We start from the raw sequence: 18408 nt of genomic DNA on the forward strand, positions 1-18408 counted from the left end.
TCCCGCCTCAGCCTCCGAGTAGCTGGGACTACAGGCGCCCGCCACCTCGCCCGGCTAATTTTTTGTATTTTTAGTAGAGATGGGGTTTCACCGTGTTAGCCAGGATGGTCTCGATCTCCTGACCTCGTGATCTGCCCGCCTCGGCCTCCCAAAGTGCTGGGATTACAGGCTTGAGCCACCGCGCCAGGCCTCTTTTTTCTTTTTTTTTTCTGAGACGGAGTCTTGCTCTGTCGCCCAGGCTGGAGTGCAGTGGCGCGATCTTGGCTCACTGCAAGCTCTGCCTCCTGGGTTCAAGCAATTCTCCTCCCTCAGCCTCCCAAGTAGCTGTGACCACAGGTGTGCGCCACCACACCCAGCTAATTTTTGTATTTTTAGTAGAGGTGGGGTTTCACCATCTTGGCCAGGCTGGTCTTGAACTCCTCACCTTGTGATCCACCTGCCTTAACCTCCCAAAGTGCTGGGATTACAGGTGTGAGCCACGGCGCCTGCCCATGCATTTCCTTCTGACCTTGGCCATCTTTTGTGCCAGAAAGTTCAGGGTCCTGGTGAGAGGGGACAGGAGAGAAAACAGTGAATGTGACAAAGTCCTCCGGTGTTCAGCAGTGTTCATGCAGCAGGGGGAGGGTGTGGAGGCCTCTGTGTTCAGGGGTCTTTGGGGAACGGGGGGGGTCCCCTCTCCCTGCCTAGCTCTGACAGCCAGAAGGTCTGGCCAGGGAAGTGGTGGCTTTGACAGCTGCCCACGAGGTCTCTATCTGGTTCCCTGATCCCTGAATCTCCAAGACTCATCCTCCCATGTCTCTCTCTCAGAGTTCCTCGTTGGGGACCTCGTTGTCACCCAGAACACCTCCTTGCCCTGGCCCAGCTCCTATCTCACTAAGACCGTCCTGAAAGTCTCCTTCCTTCTCCACGACCCGAGCAACTTCCTCAAGACCGCCGTGTTTCTCTACAGCTGGGACTTTGGGGACGGGTAGGTCCCTACCCCTCTGCAGGCCCTACAGCTGTCACTGGTGCCCCACTGTCTCACGCACTGTGCAGGGTACTCTGAATCTCACCACTTTCATTTTTATTTATTTATTTTTTTTGAGACGGAGTCTCGCTCTGTTGCCCAGGCTGGAGTTCAGTGGCCGGATCTCAGCTCACTGCAAGCTCCGCGTCCTGGGTTTATGCCATTCTCCTGCCTCAGCCTCCCGAATAGCTGGGACTACAGGCGCCTGCCACCTCGACCGGCTAGTTTTTTCTATTTTTTAGTAGAGACGGGGTTTCACCGTGTTAGCCAGGATGGTCTCGATCTCCTGACCTCGTGATCCGCCCGTCTTGGCCTCCCAAAGGGTTGGGATTCAAGGCTTGGGCCGCCGCGCCCGGCAATTTTTTTTTTTTTTTTTTTTTGAGGTGCAGTCTTGCTCTGTCATCCAGGCTGGAGTGCAGTAGTGCCATCTTGGCTCACTGCAACCACTGCCTCCTGGGTTCAAGTGATTCTCCTGCCTCAGTCACCCCAGTAGCTGGAAGTACAGGCTTATACCACCACACCCGGTTAATTTTTTTTTTTTTTTAGTAGAGATGGGGTTTTACCATGTTGGCCAGGCTAGTCTTGAACTCCTGGCCTCAAGTGATCTGCCTGTCTTGGCCTCATGCTGGGATTACAGGTGTGAGCCACAATGCCCAGCTAATTTATTTATTTATTATTATTATTATTATTATTTTAGTAGAGACGGGGCTTCACCATGTCGGCCAAGCTGGTCTCGAACTCCTGACCTCAAGTGATCCTCCCACCTCAGCCTCCCAAAGTGCTGGGATTACAGGTGTGCGCCACTGGACCCACCTGAAGCTCCTCACCTTTCCCTGCTCACTCTGTCTCCCTTCAAACATCTTTTAAGCACCTCCTCTCTGCCACGCTTGGGGATCCTGGGGTACACTAGTGAATCAGTCACTAGTCCTACCTTTGTGGTGTCTTCCTGATAAAGGAGGCCATTGGTGCCCAAAACAGTCATTTAAGGAAGGTCAAGGTGCATAGGACTTTTTCCCATTTGACCTTGAAGGGTACCTAGCCAGCCATTGCTAGATACAAGGTAGAACCCAGGTGCTCTGGCTTCATTTCTCTTTATTCCTCCCTTTTAACTTTTTGTCTCTTTTTCCCTTTTTGTGGAGGAGAACAGGGTCTTGCTATGTTGCCCAGGCGGGTCTTGAACTCCTGGGCCCAAGTGATCCTCCCGCCTCTGCCTTCTTAAGTGCTGAGATTACAGGTGGGAGCCACTGTGCTTGGCCCTACTCCCTCCCTTCCCTTCCCGCCTCCTTCCTTCCTTCCTTCCTTCCTTCCTCCCAAAGTGTTGGGATTACAGGGGGTGAGCCACTGTGCCCAGCAAAACTCAGAATGTGGATTTCTAACTCTCGGTGACAAAAGCAACCTGTGGTCAAACACTCAGGCTAGAGTACAGTGGTGTGATTATAGATCACTGCCACCTTGACCTTCCAGCTTCAAGCAATCGTCCCACCTCTGCCTCCTGAGTGGCTGGGATTACAGGCATGCACCACTATGCCCTGCTAATTTTAAAACTTTTTTGTAGAGACAGAGTCTTACTATGTTTCACAGGCTGGTTCTTGAACTCCTGGGCTCAAGAGATCCTCCCATCTCAGCTTCCCAAAGCATTGGGATTACAGGTGTGAGCCACTGTGCTTGGTTTCCCTCCCCCTCTTTTTTAGAGACAGGGTCTTGCTCTGTCACCCAGGCTAGAGTGCAGTGGCACAAACCTGACTCACTGCAGCCTCAATCTCTTGTGCTCAAGGAATCCTCTTGCCTTGACCTCTCGAGTAGCTGGGACCACAGGCGTGTACCACCACACATGACTATTTTTTTTAATGTTTTGTGGAGATGGGGTCTTGCTATGTTGCCCAGGCTGGTCTTGAACTCCTGGTCTCGAGCCATCCTCCCGCCTCAGCCTCCCAAAGCACTGGCATGACAGATGTGAGCCACCATGCCCGGCCAGATCATCTCTTTAGATGCCAAAAAAGTGTTAGTATGAACAGAAATGAACATTCAATGTAATATCAATAAACTAGAAAAAGAAGTTGCTGGAACTAACAACTAACATTATACTGAGTAGAGAACTTAGAATATGTTTTTGTTTATGGCCAGGCGCAGTGGCTCACTTCTATAATCCCAGCACTTTGTGAGGCTAAGGTGGACAGATCACTTCAGGTCAGGAGTTCAAAACCAGCCTGGCCAACATGGCAAAACCCCATCTCTACTGAAAATACAAAAAAAAAAAAAAAAAATTGCTGGGCATGGTGGCACGCGCCTATAGTCCCAGCTACTCAGGAGGCTGAGGCAGGAGAATTGTTTGAACCAGGGAGGAGGAGGTTGCAGTGAGCCGAGATCATGCCACTGCACTTCAGCCTAGGTGACAGAGCAAGACTCTGTCTCAAAAAAAAAGATGTGTTTTGTTTTGTTTTGAGATGGAGTCTCACTCTGTTGCCCAGGCTGGAGTTCAGTGGCGTGATCACGGCTCACTGCAACCTCTGCCTCTTGACGTCGAGATCCCCCCACCTCAGCCTCTTGAGTAGCTGGGACCACAGGCCTGTAACATTACGGCTGGCTAAGTTTTGTATTTTTTTGTAGAGACGGGGTTTTGCCAAGTTGCCCAGGCTGGTCTCGAATTTCTGGGCTCAAGCAGTCCTCCCACCTTGCCTTCCCACAGTGTTGGTATTACAGAGGGTGAGCCACCATCCCTGGCAAAACGTGGAATGTGGATTCTCTAATTCTTGGTGACAAAAGTGACCTGTGGTCAAATACCTTTGAGGAATCATTGCATTGAGATGCTGGGGGAACCTGGCTCTAGATATGTGGGAATAAGGCAAGGGTGCTCCTTATCAGGGTCCATCAATATTATTCTGAAAGTTCTAACTTACTCAGTAAAGTTAAGAAAATAAGTGCAGGCCTATGGTGGCTCACACCTGTCATTCCAGTGCTTTGAGGGGCCAAGAGGGTGGGGGAAAACTTGAGCCCAGGAATTCGAGACTAGTGTGGGTAACATAGGGAGACCTCGTCTCTACAAAAAATACAAAAATTCGCCAGGGATGGTGGCACGTGCCTGTAGTCCCAGCTACAGGTGGCTGAGGTGGGAGGACTGCTTGAGCCTAGGAGTTCAGAGACTGCAGTGATCTGATTGCACCACAGCACTCCAGCCAGGGCAACAGAGCAGAACCTTATCTCTAAAAGGGAAAAAAAAAAAAAAAAAAAAAAGAGAGAAAGAGAGAAAGTACAGTATAAATACTGGAAAGCAGACAATTTGCAGAAAAGATCATTTACTTGAAAAATCTGGATGGCAGCTTTGTCCAACAGAACTCTCAGCTTAGCAGAGTGGCTCATGCCTGTAATCCCAGCACTTTGAGAGGCTGAGGTCAGAGGATCACTTGAACACAGGAGTTCAAGACCAGCCTGGGCAACATAGTGAGACCTTGTCTCTACAAAAAATCATATATTAGCTGGGCACAGTGGTACACGCCTGTGATCCCTGCTACTTGGGAGGCTGACACGGGCGGACTGCTCAAGCCCAGGAATTCAAGGCTGCAGTGAGCCATGATTGCACCACTGGGTGACAGAGTGAGACCCTGTCTCAAAAACCAAAAGCAACAAAAACAAAAAATTTTTGACAAAAAATTCTTCTGTCTTTACCACATGGGGCTGTTGAGCCCTTGAACTTTGGCTAATGTGAGAAATTTGTAATTTTCCTGAATTTTAGGCCCTCTCTGGCCTTGGTTTCCTCATCTGGGAAATGGGTCAGCTGACCTGGAGCCCTGTGATGACGGGTGTGCTCATTGGTAGCTGGGAGTCTCACTGCACAGCCTCCCCTGACTCTGGCAATCCCATGAATCACTTCTGAGTTACAGGAAGGGGAAGCAGCCATCTGCTGTCTTCCTCCTCTCTCCTCCCTGTCTCCTAACAGGACCCAGATGGTGACTGAAGACTCCGTGGTCTATTATAACTATTCCATCATCGGGACCTTCACCGTGAAGCTCAAAGTGGTGGCAGAGTGGGAAGAGGTGAAGCCGGATGCCACGAAGGGTGTGATGCAGAAGACTGGGGACTTCTCCGCCTCACTGAAGCTGCAGGGTGGGTGTCCAGGCAGGCTGATGCAGTCTGGGCGTTCCAGAGTGGGGTCACCATAGGCACAGATCACGGTGGCTCTGGGCTGGACCCACATCCTGTCTCCTGGAGCCCCACAGACCTCTGAGGAGTGTCTATCATACCCCTGCTTCAGACAGGGCGCTGCAGGCCATGGATGGGATCATGTGGCTGTGCAGTGGCTAAGCGGCCCTCGCGCCCGGGGCCGCCTGAGCCTAAGCACCCAGAGCCTGAGCCGGTGATCAGCTGTCTACTGTGAATTGGCCAGTCCATGCCATTCCCTGTTCCTCGGCCCCATCGGCCTCCCACCGAGGCTCACCCCAGGGTGGGACGGTCTCCATCTCTCCCTGGCTTTGGCAAGATGGAGCCCTTGGGCAGCTGCAGAAGATGTCTTGGTTCTTGCTGATGGGATGGTGCTGCCCTGTATGACACGGACGATGACTTGGCAATGGGCGGGACAGTCGTGTGTTTCCTGCCTTTTCCAAATTCCTCCCTCTGAGCCGGCTCCAGACCTGCTGCTGACAGGGAAGGGCAGGACCCAGAGGAACCCTGCACAGACCTGTGACCTGCTCTTAGGAGAGGGCAGAGGGGAGGACAGGGTGGTGGTCACACTACCCTGTGCCCTGGGAGCCTTGACAGCAATCCTTAGCTACCAGGTCTAACGGGGTTCTCTCGGCCTTACAGACACCCTTCGAGGCATCCAAGTCTTGGGGCCTACCCTAATTCAGACCTTCCAAAAGATGACCGTGACCTTGAACTTCCTGGGGAGGTAAGTGAACTCCGGAGTGCACTGTGGGTGCCCCGTGGGCTCTGCACATCCACTTTCATGGTGACCCCAAGTGTGTTTCACTCTGTGACGGACCCCAGTCTGGGACCTCGTGGAAGGGCAGTGCCACTCTGTCCTGAGGCTGGGCCATGGGGAGACCATGGGCTCAGCTCCAGTCTTTATTTTATTTTTATTTTTAATTTTTTTTGAGACAGAGTCTCTCACTCTGTCGCCAGGCTGGAGTGCAGTGGCGCAATCTTGGCTCACTGCAACCTCTGCTTCCCTGGTTCAAGCGATTCTCCTGCCTCAGCCTAGCTGGGATTACAGCCACACTCCACGATGCCCAGCTAATTTTTGTATTTTCAGTAGAGATAGGGTTTCACCATGTTGCCCAGGCTGGTCTCCAACTCCTGACCTCAAGTGATCCACCCGCCGTGGCCTCCTAAAGTGCTGAGATTATAAGGCGTGAGCCACTGCATCCGGCCTTTATTTGTATTTTTTAGAGACAGAGTTTCGCCCTGTCACTCAGGTTGGAGTGCAGTGGCACCGTCACAGCTCACTGCAGCCTTGACCTCCCAGGCTTAAATGATTCTCCTGCCTCAGCCTCCTAGGTGGCTGGAACTGTAGGTGGGCACTACCATGCCTTTCCAATTTTTAATTTTTGTAGAGCTGGGGTCTCCCTATGTTGCCCAGGCTGGTCTCAGTCTCCTGAGCTCAAGCGATCCTCCCAGCTTGGCCTCCCAAAGTGCTGGGATTACAGGCATGAGCCACCACACCTAGCCCTCAGCTCAATTCTTGAGGTCCCAGGGAGGGAGGACCTGCCTTTTGGGGCTGTATTCACCGTGGGCATGGAGACAAAGGTTGGGAGGGACCCCTCCTGTTGAGAAGCCCTCTGTGTATAACGTGGCCTATTTTCCAGCCCCCAGGCCTTTGCCCTTGCGGTTCTTTCAGGGTTCTCTTCTCTCCCATTACACGTCCAGATGTTTCTTATTCTTCTAAGCACCTTGGAATGCCTGCCTTCAAAAGCCTTTTCTGAGGCCGGGCGCTGTGACTCATGCCTGTAATCCCAGCTACTTGGGAGGCTGAGGCAAGGGAATTGCTTGAACCTGGGAGATGGAGGTTGCAGTGAGCTGAGATCCTGCCATTGCACTCCAGCCTAGGCAACAGAGCGAGACTCTGTCCAAAAAAAAAAAAAAAAAAAACCAAACCTGTTCTGCCCTCCAGCCTGCCCAGGGGAGCTTGCACCAGCCAGCAGAAGTTGATCGAGCATCTGCTTTGGACCGGGTGCTTTTCTGGAAGCTTCTAGACCAGAGTAGACAAGACAGAGCCACTGCTTCCAAGGGTTCTGTGTACAGGGTAGGGCACCCCACATGACACAGAAGCAGATCATCCCAGGGGATTCTCATCAGCCAGTCTACTCAAGGCAGCCTGGCCCAGGCTCCTGGCAAGAACAGCATCAGGCTGTTCAGTAAGTGAGGAGACACAGATGCTGAGTGCATTCTGTCCACGAGGGTGCCCCTCCCTGGAGCCACTGGGATGGATAGAGCAGCAGACATCAGTGGTCAGGGCCCAGGCCTTAAAGGACTCTTTTTTTTTTTTTCCCAAAGTCTCGCTTTGTTGCCCAGGCTGGAGTGCAGTGGCACAATCTCAGCTCACTGCAACCTCCGCCTCCCGAGTAGATGGGATTACAGGTGCACGCCACCACACAGGGCTAATTTTTTGTATTTTTTGTAAAGACAGGGTTTCATCATGTTGGCCAGGTTGCTTTCAAACTCCGGACCTCAAGTGATCCGCTCACCTCGGCCTCCCGAAGTACTGGGATTGCAGGTGTGAGCAACCGTGCCTGGCCAGTCCTTGAAGGACTCTTGTCCCCACAAGGGGACACATGAGAGGGATGCTAGGCCAGACAGAGAGTTAGCAATGGAGGCCAGGGGAAGAGGAAGATGAGCTATGAATAATTTAGGGGTTGGAGGTAGTTTTCACGGGGCGTTGGAGGCAGGAGCTCAGGATGGGGAGGATGGGAAGCCCCGTGGGTTTAGCAGCCCTCATCTTTCAGGTGGCACGAGTGTGTGGCTTTTCCTGCGGACCTGGGGTTGTGTGGAATTGGAATGTTCATTTCACATTCCTTGGATGGACCTGCATTTTCCAGCTTCTGAGCCTATGCTTGTGGAATGTAGATAACTTGGAATGCCCTTATCCTTTCTCACCCATCAAAGGTTCATTTATCCTTTCAGATCTGCTCAAATGCCTCCTCCTCCAGGAAGCCTTCTCTGGCTACCTCATTAAGAATGCTCTCATGGTCAGGGACGGTAGCTCATGTCTGCAATCCCAGCACTTTCAGAGGCTGAGGTGGGTGGATCACTTGAGGTCAGGAGTTCAAGATTAGCCTGGCCAACATGGTGAAACCCCATCTCTACCAAAAAAATACAAAAATTAGCCAGACGTGGTGGTGCATGCCTGTAGTCCCAGCTACTTGGGAGGCTGAGGTGCAAGAATCACTTGAACTCAGGAGGCAAAGGTTGCAGTGAACCAAGATCGTACCACTGCACTCCAGCCTGGGTGACAGAGTGAGACTTTGTAAAAAAAAAACAAAACAAAACACAAAAATGAAAACAAAACAAACAAACAACTCTCTCATGCTGGTTGCAGTGGCTCACACCTGTAATCTCAGCACTTTGAGAGGCTGAGGCAGGAGAATACTTGAGGCTAGGAGTTGGAGACCACCCTGGGCAATATAGCCCAGGGCAATATAGTCCCATCTCTATAAAAAAATTAAAAAAAATTGGCCAGGCACGGTGACTCACGCCTGTAATCCCAGCACTTTGGGAGGCCGAGGCGGGCAGATCACCCGAGGTCAGGAGTTCAAGACCAGCCTGGCCAACATGGTGAAACCCCGTCTCTACTAAAAATACAAAAATTAGTCAGGCATGGTTGTGCGTGCCTGTAGTCCCAGTTACTTAGGAAGCTGAGGCTCAAACCCAGGAGGTGAAGGTTGCAGTGAGCCAAGATCGCGACATGGCACTCCAGACTGGGCAACAGAGCGATACTCCATTTCTAAATAAATAAATTAACTAATAAAATAAAATAAAAAATTTAGTTGGGCATGGTGGCTGGTGCCTGAAGCCCCAGCTACTCGGGAGGCTGAGGCAGGAAGATTGCTTGAGGCCAGGAGTTGGAGGCTGCACCAAGCTATGATTCAGCCACTGCACTTCAGCCGGGTGACAGAGTGAGTCCTTGTCTCATAGAAAACAAAAACCAAAAAATGGGACGTGCCTATTATCCCCCTGGGCTTCTGTGGTACACCATGTATGCCATCGGACCCCTCATCCTGCCTCCGGTGAGCAGTCTGTGTGTATCTCTGCCTTATTCACTTGGAATTCCCTTGGGGGTCCGGGACCATCTCTTTTGCACCATAGTGTCCCCTGGTCTGGAATGCATGAAGCTGAGTCCAGGACAGCTTGATGTCCTGTCCTGGAAAGGACACTGAAGTTCCTGCCCACCTGGCCTGTCTTGGACTTGGTCTGTGCTGACACGTTTTACTGAGCCTTTTCTTAAAAACCGCCCCCATTTCCCTGCAGCCCTCCTCTGACAGTGTGCTGGCGTCTCAAGCCTGAGTGCCTCCCGCTGGAGGAAGGGGAGTGCCACCCTGTGTCCGTAGCCAGCACAGCATACAACCTGACCCACACCTTCAGGGACCCTGGGGACTACTGTTTCAGCATCCGGGCCGAGAATGTCATCAGCAAGACGCATCAGTACCACAGGATCCAGGTGTGGCCCTCCAGTAAGTGACACTTCGCCTTCTGCTCCAGTGCCACATGGGCAGTCAGGCCTGTCCACCCTGCCACCACCACCAATACGCTCCTACCAGCCAACCTTACCAAGGTCCTCAGCAACGAAGCCCACCAGCATCAGCACCATCATTAACCCTACTGACTCCAGTGATGGCCAACATCAGCGTTGGCCAACTGTCAATACCACCACCACCAAACTCTCCACTCCCACCAGCAACCAACTCTGCCAACCCCAGTACAGCACCCCATCGGATTCTAACCCAGCACCACCATCAACACCAGCACCACTAACAACTGTAACCAACTCAGACACCACCATTACCATATGTTCTCCTGACAACTCTTCCAGGACCACCAGTGCCACCACTAACGACTCTATCAGCATTCTCACCAAGTCACCTCAATGGCCCCTGCCCTTACCCACATCTATAAGCCCATGCCACTACCTGCCCCAATGCCAGCTTCGTGGACCAAAAGCAACCATGCCAATGTCTTCTCCCACATATTTCCAAGACCACACACGTCCCCAGCGCAAACACTTTTGCACCAAATGAGCCACCATACTTGCAATGTTCCCTCCCTCATCACCATCACGCCTGCCCCAGCAGTTGCCACCACTAAAACCAGCATCCCCAACAGTAACTCTGCTCAACTCACAGTGTGGTAGTGAGTCTTCCAGCAAGAAGGTATTGCATATCATTAATAAGGATGCCTGGGCTAGGCAAGGTGGCTCCCAGGACTCTGGGAGACTGAGGTGGGTGGATTGATTGAACCCAGGAGTCTGAGACCAGCCTGGGCAACGTGGTAAAACTCTTGTCTCTACAAAAAATATAAAAATAGGACAGGTGCGGTGGCTTGTGCTTGTAATCCCAGCACTCTGAGAGGCCAAGGTGGGTGGATCATTTGAGGTCAGGAGTTCAAGACCAGCCTGGCCAACATGGTGAAACCCTGTCTCTACTAAAAATACCAAAAAATTAGCTGGGTGTGGTGGTGTGTGTCTGTAATCCCAGCTACGAAGGAGGCGGAGGCATGAGAATCCCTTGAACCTGGGAGGTGGAGGTTGTAGTGAGCTGAGATTGCACTGCTGCACTCCAGCCTGGGCCACAGAGAGGCTCTTGTCTCAAAAAACATATATATGTGTATATATATGTGCATATATATACATATATTTTATATGTGCGTGTATATACGTGTGTGTGTGTGTGTGTGTGTGTGTGTGTGTGTGTGTGTGTATGTAGAGAGAGAGAGAGTATGGCATGTGCCTGTAGATCTCTGCTGTGCTACTCGGGAAGCTGATGTGGTAGGATCACTTGAGTTCAGGAGGTTGAGGCTGCAGTGAGCCAAGATCGCACCACGGCACTCCAGACTGAGCAACAGAGTGAGACCCTGTCTCCATGAATGAATGAATGAATGAATGAATGAATGAATGAATGAAAGAAAGAAAGAAAAGGATGCCCAACCTCCTTTCTTGAAATACCCTTCCAAAACCATCATCGGGCCCAGCCCCTGGCTTACGGTCATAGGCTTTGCTGATGACAGCATTGGGTTCTACAGTTCATCTTTATGGAGGACTCTGGGAGCCCCAGACAAGTACGTCCTTACATAGAGTAGGATCTCAGGTCCTGAAGGCACCATCTTTCAGATGCTCAACCTAGTCCTACCTTTGACGCTACAAAAGGGGAAACTAAGGCATAGGGAGGCAACAAGACTGGATGTTAGCCTGAGCCTGAGCCAGGCTTTCAGACTCTGGTCCTGGGGTAGGAGTTAGTTCTTCCCAGTGCTCCCAAGCTCATGCCAAACCCTGCCAGCTGCACCTGTCTTCAAGGTTGGTCCTATGGATGTACCTGAAGCTGTCACTGTCCTCTACAGTCTCCCCAATCCCACTCTGGGCCCTTGAGAGGATGCTATAGTCCGTCTGGGCCCTGGCTTACTTTGTGGGCATTGTCAGGTCACTTGAGCCCTGCGTCTCTCAGCACCCTCTAGGGACCAAGTTCCAATCAGGAACCCCCTGAATTCTGCAGAGAAGATAGCAGTACAGGTAATCAATGCCAACTTTTCCTGGGGAAACAGACACTCATGGCAGAGCATGAGGGAAAAGGGAGAGGGAACCCACACTTTCTGATCACCTACCACATGCCACACACATCAACACCCCCTTCTTGTTGCATCTCCTTAGCAGTCTTGCAGGTCAACATTAGCAGGAGGTAGCATGTTCAGAGCTAGGATTTGAACCCACAACTGTTTAACTTCAGACACTGGACTCTTTCCATCATACCACTTCATTGCAACAGGTTTAGTGGGTGAGCCTGGAGTTGCCAGAGGGTGGAAGCTGAAGCAGTGCCAACTGGGTGACCTCACAACAGAGCTGCCCTTCCCAAAAGTGTGTCACCCAAGAGAGCAAAGAAGGAGCTGTGGTGTCCTTTATGGCTTAGACTCAGGAGCCATGCACTGTCACTCCTTTCATCTGCTGTACACTAGGAGCTGGTCACTGAGTCCAGCCCTCACTCAAGGGGTGAGGAATTTAGCTGCCACTCTTGGAAGTTGCTATCAAGTAACTTGTGGATGTATGCTGAAAGCCCCCCACCCAGACCCCAGTTTATTTTTTGTGAAGTCCTGGATTTACCTATTGGGGTTACCCAGTTGGGATGCATGTACACAAGGGTAAAAAAATCACTGGTAAGACTTGACCATTCATTCCCTCATTTGTTGTGCTTGCTTCCTGAGAACCAGCACTGCAGCACCAGCTACCCAGTCCTGTAATGTTACCTCTTTCATTCCCAGGAATCCAGCCGGCTGTCTTTGCTTTCCCATGTGCTACACTTATCACTGTGATGTTGGCCTTCATCATGTACATGACCCTGCGGAATGCCACTCAGCAAAAGGATATGGTGGAGGTGGGTACTCAGTGGAGTGGAGGCTGGAATACTGGGCCTTGCCTAGAGAGGATCTTTAGAGAGGGTATGGGGGCCAGGCCAGGATGCCTTGAAGGGGTCTTGATGTCACAGCGAGGCTCTGGGACTTGGGGTGACATGCCCAAGAGGCATCTGTAAACCAGGAAAAATTGCTAAGTTTGTGTCCCATCTGATTTATCTCCTATGTCCATCTCTTGCATCTGTGTGGTACCAGAAAGGTGTTTCTGTGCACTCTGCTGCCAGGCAGCTGAGCTCATAAGGCCACCTGATGGGGCTCCTGGTGGGTGGGTGATTGACCCGTGGGATTTTGTTCATCATAGGTGGCTGATTTTGACTTTTCCCCCATGTCTGACAAGAACCCGGAGCCACCCTCTGGGGTCAGGTGCTGCTGCCAGATGTGCTGTGGGCCCTTCTTGCTGGAGACTCCATCTGAGTACCTGGAAATTGTTCGCGAGAACCATGGGCTGCTCCCACCCCTCTATAAGTCTGTCAAAACTTACACTGTGTGAGCACTCCCCCTCCCCACCCCATTTCAGTGTTAACTGACTGCTGACTTGGAGTTTCTGGCAGGGTGGTGTGAACCACTGACCAGGAGGGGTTCATGTGCGTGGGGCTGTTGGCCTGGATCATCCATCCATCTGTACAGTTCAGCCACTGCCACAAGCCTCTCCCTCTCTGTAACCCCTGCCCCCAGCCATTCACCCATCTGTACAGTCCAGCCACTGATGTAAGCCCCACTCGGTTACTACCCCCTTGACCCCCTACCTTTGAAGAGGCCTCATGCAGGACTTTGCTGCTTGGGGTGTTCACTCCCAGGTGGGCCTGGCTGCCCACTGCCCATTCCTCTCATATTGGCACATCTGCTGTCCATTGGGGGTTCTCAGTTTCCTCCCCCAGATAGCTCTGCCTGTGCCAGAGAGCTAGAAAGGAGGTCACAAAGGGTTAAAAATCCATAACTGAAGGTTGTACACATAGATGGGCACACTCAGAGACAAGTGTGCATGTACACACACACAGAAATATAAACACATGTCACATGGAGATTTCAGATGATTGGCTCTGTATCTGGTTAAGTCGGTTGCTGGGATGCAGCCTGCACTACAGCTGAAAGGAAATTTGACCTCCAAGCAGCCCTGACAGGTCCTGGGCCGGGCCCTCCCTTTGTGCTTTGTCTCTGCAGTTCTCACACCTTTTATAAGGGCACCCTAGTCCCTGCTTGCTGGCAGGGGACTGGATGGGGGGCAGTACTAACTCTTAGTGAGTGCAGAGTGCTTTATAAATATCACCTTATTTTATTGAAACCCATATGTGAAACTTTCATCGAGGAAAAGGACTTGCAGTGGTAGAAGAGGTTGAATCAGTAGGGACTTGGGTTCCCTGTGTGTGAGGGGGGCATTCTTGCCGGCCAGCTGCTCCCAAGGTGGTCTTGAGAAGGAAGAAGCAGGATGACAGAGCCTGAGCAGCGGAACCAGCCTGCACCCTCCCCTCTGGCTCAGCGACCTGGGCTGTGGTTGAGAGAGACAATAATGAGGCCAGAAGTAGCCGGAGCCCGTCGGGAAGGGCAGGGCAGGACTGTAGGGTCTGGGCTCTGTCTCTGTAACCATCTGCTCCCAGGCTGTGTGCAGGAAATGGCATTTACGCTATTGTGCAGCTCATTCTCATGAAATACTGCCATTGTTGCTAAATAAAGCTTGTGTGCTCTGAATATAGCCAAGCATAGATGGTGTGGCCCGAGTCTCTCTTTTGTGCATGGATGTTTTTGCCTTGCAGACAGCAACGGCAGTGCTGTGACGTAGCAGGACATCCCACTCGTCCTCTGTGGTGAAGACAACTGAAGGGAGCCAGTTCAGGTCCCTGGTGGGGAGAGCTGTCCCCGGGTGACTTGGACATGCATCCCAGTCTGAGACCTCAGGTGGATTCTAGAGTCAGAGGGGGAACATGGGCCACACCTGGGGACGTGCTGGAAATGCAGACCCCTGGGCTCGACCTGATACCTGAAGCAGTGCCTGGGGAGGGGGGCAGCCACCTGTTTTCACAGGCCCTCTGGGATTCTGGTGCAAATCAGGCGTGAGAACTCCTAGTCTCTAGCCGGCTTCTTAAACTTTGAGGTTTGTGAGAATTGCTAGAGATCTTGGTAAACAAGAATTTTCATTTTGGAGGTCTGGAGTGGGGCCTGGGATTCTGTGTTCCTTTTTTTTAAGTCTTTTTGTTTTTTGAGATGGAGTCTCACTCTGTCGCCAGGCTGGAGTGCAGTGGCATGATCTCAGCTCACTGCAACCTCCGACTCACTGGTTCAAGTGATTCTCCTGCCTCAGCCTCCCAAGTAGCTGGGATTACAGGCGTGCGCCACCACGCCCGGCTAATTTTTGTATGTTTAGTAGAGATGGGTTTCACCATCTTTGGCTAGGATGGTCTTAATCTCCTGACCGCATGATCCACCTGCCTCGGCCTCCCAAAGTGCTGGGATTACAGGCATGAGCCACTGCACCTGGCCTTATTTATTTATTTAGACAGAGTCTGTCTCTGTCACCCAGGCTGGAGTGCAGTGGCATGATCATAGCTCACTGCAGCCTCGACCTCTTGGGCTCAAGTGATTCTCCCACCTCAGCCTCCTGAGTAGCTGGGACTATAGGTGCATGTCACCATCCCTGGCTAATTTTCTGTTTATTTTTTGTAGAGATGAAGTCCCACTATGTTGGCCAGGCTGGTCTCGAACTCCTGAGCTCAAGTGATCCTCCTGCCTCGGCCTCCCAAAGTGCTGGGATTACAGGCGTGAGCCACCGCGCCCGGCCCTGAGGGGTTTTTGTTGTTGTTGTTGTTTTGTTTGTTTGTTTGTTTGTTTGTTTTTGAGACAGAGTCTTGCTCCCAGGCTGGAGTGCAGTGGCATGATCTTGGCTCACTACAACCTCTGCCTCCCGGGTTCAAGCGATTCTCTTGCCTCAGCCTCCTGAGTAGCTGGGATTACAGACACCCACCACCACACGTGGCTAATTTTTATATTTTTAGTAGAGATGGGGTTTCACCATGTTGGCAAGGCTGGTCTCGAACTCCTGACCTCACATGATCCACCCACCTCGGTTTCCCAAAGTGCTGGGATGACAGGCGTGAACCACGGCGCCCAGTTGCGTTTCTGTTTTTTTAAGCCACCTGGTTTGTGGTACACTGTTTCAGCAGCCCCAGGAAACAGAATTCCCTACGTCATTTTCGGCAGCTCTGTCTCTCACATTTCATATCCATCCTACGGGAAATCCTTCAACTGAGATCCAGAATCTGACCGCTGCTCCCTCCTCCCCTGCTGCCACCACCCCCGTCCCTGGCAGGGCTCTCACAATGCCTGGCGGGTCCCGCTCACCCCTCACTGCGCCAGAAGTCAGTCTACAAAACTGCTCCAAGACCACATCTTCCTCTGCCCCAAACCCTTCAGCGTCTCCCATCTCAGAGCAAACCCCAAATCCTTCCAGTGGCCCCCTAAGTCCCTGTCCAACCTGGCCTGTGACCTTGTCACACCCAGCTCCTGCTGCTTGTCTGGCTGAGTCTTTCCCGAGTTGTTCCCTTTGCTGGGCAGGCCGCTGTTTCCTGGACATGTGTGGGGTTCCCTTTCTGCTCCTTCAGGGCTGTTCAAGCATCACCTTCGTCTGTGAGGTCACCTTGGCACTCTCCTCTCCTTCCTGTCCTTATACTCATGGTGAATGTCACCTTCTAACATACTATTTTTTTTTTTTTTGAGACGGAATCTTGCTCTGTCTCCCAGGCTGGAGTGCAGTGGTGCGATCATGGCTCACTGCAACCTCTGCCTCTCAGAGTCAAGCGATTCTCCTGCCTCAGCCTCCCAAGCGGCTGGAATTACAGGCACCCACCACCAGGCCTGGCTAATTTTTTTTGTATTTTAGTAGAAAAGGGTTTCGCCATGTTGGCCAGGTTGGTCTCAAGTGATCTGCCCACCTCGGCCTCCTAAAGTGCTGGGATTACAGGCCTGAGCCACCACGCTTTGCCTAACATACTATTTATTTATTTATTTTAAAATTTATTTGTACTTTTTTTAAAAAATAGAAACAGAGTCTTACTCTGTCCCCCAGGCGGGAGTGCAGCGGTGCAATCATAGCTCATCACAGCCCCGGCCTCCCTGGCTCAAGCAATCCTCCCATCTCAGCCTCCCAAGTAGCTGAGACCACAGGAGCACACCCCCATGCCCAGCCAATTTTCAAAAAGTTGTAGAGATGGCGTCTTGCTATGTTGCTGAGGCTAGTCTGGAATCCTTGGTCTCCAGGGATCCTCCTACCTCGGCCTCCCAAAATGCTGGGATTACAGGCGTGACCCACTGCAGCTGGCCTTAACTTGTTGATTTAATCTGAACCTTACACGGTATATAAACTTGAAGACAGCAAGGATTTTGCCTATTTTGTTCACTATTTCTACTTCTAACACCCAGAATACTACCCAGCACATAGTAGGTGTTCATTAAACATTGTTGAAAGGAAAGAGGAATGGCGTGAGGGAGGGAGAAAGGGCTACTTCCTCACACTTGTGTTGTAACCTCACAATGACTGGAATTAGGGGAGGGAAGACAAGACTCTAAGGAACAAACTCAGTGTTTATCTAGACTGTCCAGAAGACCCCATAGGTCAGGACGAATGGCCGGGTAGCCCTGGTGTGAGACGTGGTGATGTCTGGGTGTCAGGAGGCAGGGGCCTCCCTCCTTGAATCCCGGAGAGAGGGACTGTGGTGTGGGCCCCTTCCGGCGTGGCGGCATCGGGCAATTATCCGTAAAATTATCCAGAAAGCCACTGGCTTGGCTTCTGAGGGTGGTGCCTTGTTCTGTGTTGAGGAGGGAAGGTCAGAGGGTGGAGGCTGGGGGAGCGGGTGGGCTGTAGACAGAGTGGCAGGGGCTGAGGGAGTGAGCTGAGCTGGGTTCTGTGTGGTAGTAGGCCAAGGGGCTGAGGAGGCCCCAGGGCCATCGGGCAGGGAATGGGCCAGTCTCTTAAACTGAGCTATCCTAATCTCCAAGGGATCCATGGAGAGTATTGAGGAACTTGGATGGGAGGAATTGCATCTTTACTGATGTATTTGTTTAGAGACAGGGTTTCGCTCTGTCCCCCGGGCTGGAGTGCACTGATGCAATCTTAGCTCACTGCAGCCTCAAACACCTGGGCCCAAGCAATCTTCCCACCTCAGCCTCCCAAGTAGCTGGTACTACAGGTCTGCATCACCACACCCAGCTGACCTTTAAATTTTCTGTTGAGACAGGGTCTTGCTATGTTGCCCAGGCTGGTCTTGAACTCTTGGTCTCAAGCGATCCTCCTGCCTTGGCCTCCCAAAGTGCTGGGATTACAGGTGAGAGCCACCACACCTGGCTAAATTTTTAAAGAAAGTTTTTGTAGAGATGGGGGTCTTGCTCTGTTGCCCAGACTGGTCTTGAACTCCTGGCCTCAAGTGATCCTCCTGCCTTGGCCTCCCAAAGTGCTGGGATTACAGGTATAAGCCACCACACCTAGCTAATTAAAACAAAAATTTTTTTTAGAGATGGGGTCTTGCTGTGTTGCCCAGGCTGGTCTGGAACTCCGGGCCTCAAGTGATCCTCTCACCTCAGCCTCCTGAAGTGCTGGGATTATAGGTGTGAGCCAGTATGCCCAGCCCTACTTTATATTATGCTTTTGAAAACATTCTGAGAAGAGGGCTTGACTTGACTTAAAGTGGTTCATGGTGCCAAAAGTTTCATCAGTAGGTGCTTTCCTTTTTTTATTTTTGAGGTGGAGCCTCTCTCTGTTTCCCAGGCTGGAGTGCAGTAGTGTGATCTCGGCTCACTGCACCCTCTGCCTCCCA

General features: G+C 51.7%; 1 protein-coding gene across 2 annotated transcripts in view; it reads left to right on the forward strand.

Moving 5' to 3' along the window:
- TMEM130 (transmembrane protein 130) overlaps positions 1-14307 on the forward strand; it is a 23826-nt gene extending 9519 nt beyond the window's left edge. Inside the window, exons 3-8 of one of the 2 annotated variants that reach the window (XM_017864460.1) lie at positions 808-967; positions 4941-5107; positions 5804-5888; positions 9464-9666; positions 12458-12570; positions 12909-14307. In XM_017864460.1, coding sequence (XP_017719949.1) covers positions 808-967; positions 4941-5107; positions 5804-5888; positions 9464-9666; positions 12458-12570; positions 12909-13097 — 917 coding nt within the window. In that variant the 3' untranslated portion in view covers positions 13098-14307. The remainder of the gene's footprint in view (positions 1-807; positions 968-4940; positions 5108-5803; positions 5889-9463; positions 9667-12457; positions 12571-12908) is intronic. The other variant, XM_017864467.1, reaches the window with a different exon arrangement.
- The last annotated feature ends 4101 nt before the right edge of the window (positions 14308-18408 follow it).

Source organism: Rhinopithecus bieti, unplaced genomic scaffold (assembly GCF_001698545.2).
Source record: "Rhinopithecus bieti isolate Rb0 unplaced genomic scaffold, ASM169854v2 scaffold_2723, whole genome shotgun sequence".
Lineage (NCBI taxonomy): Eukaryota > Metazoa > Chordata > Mammalia > Primates > Cercopithecidae > Rhinopithecus > Rhinopithecus bieti.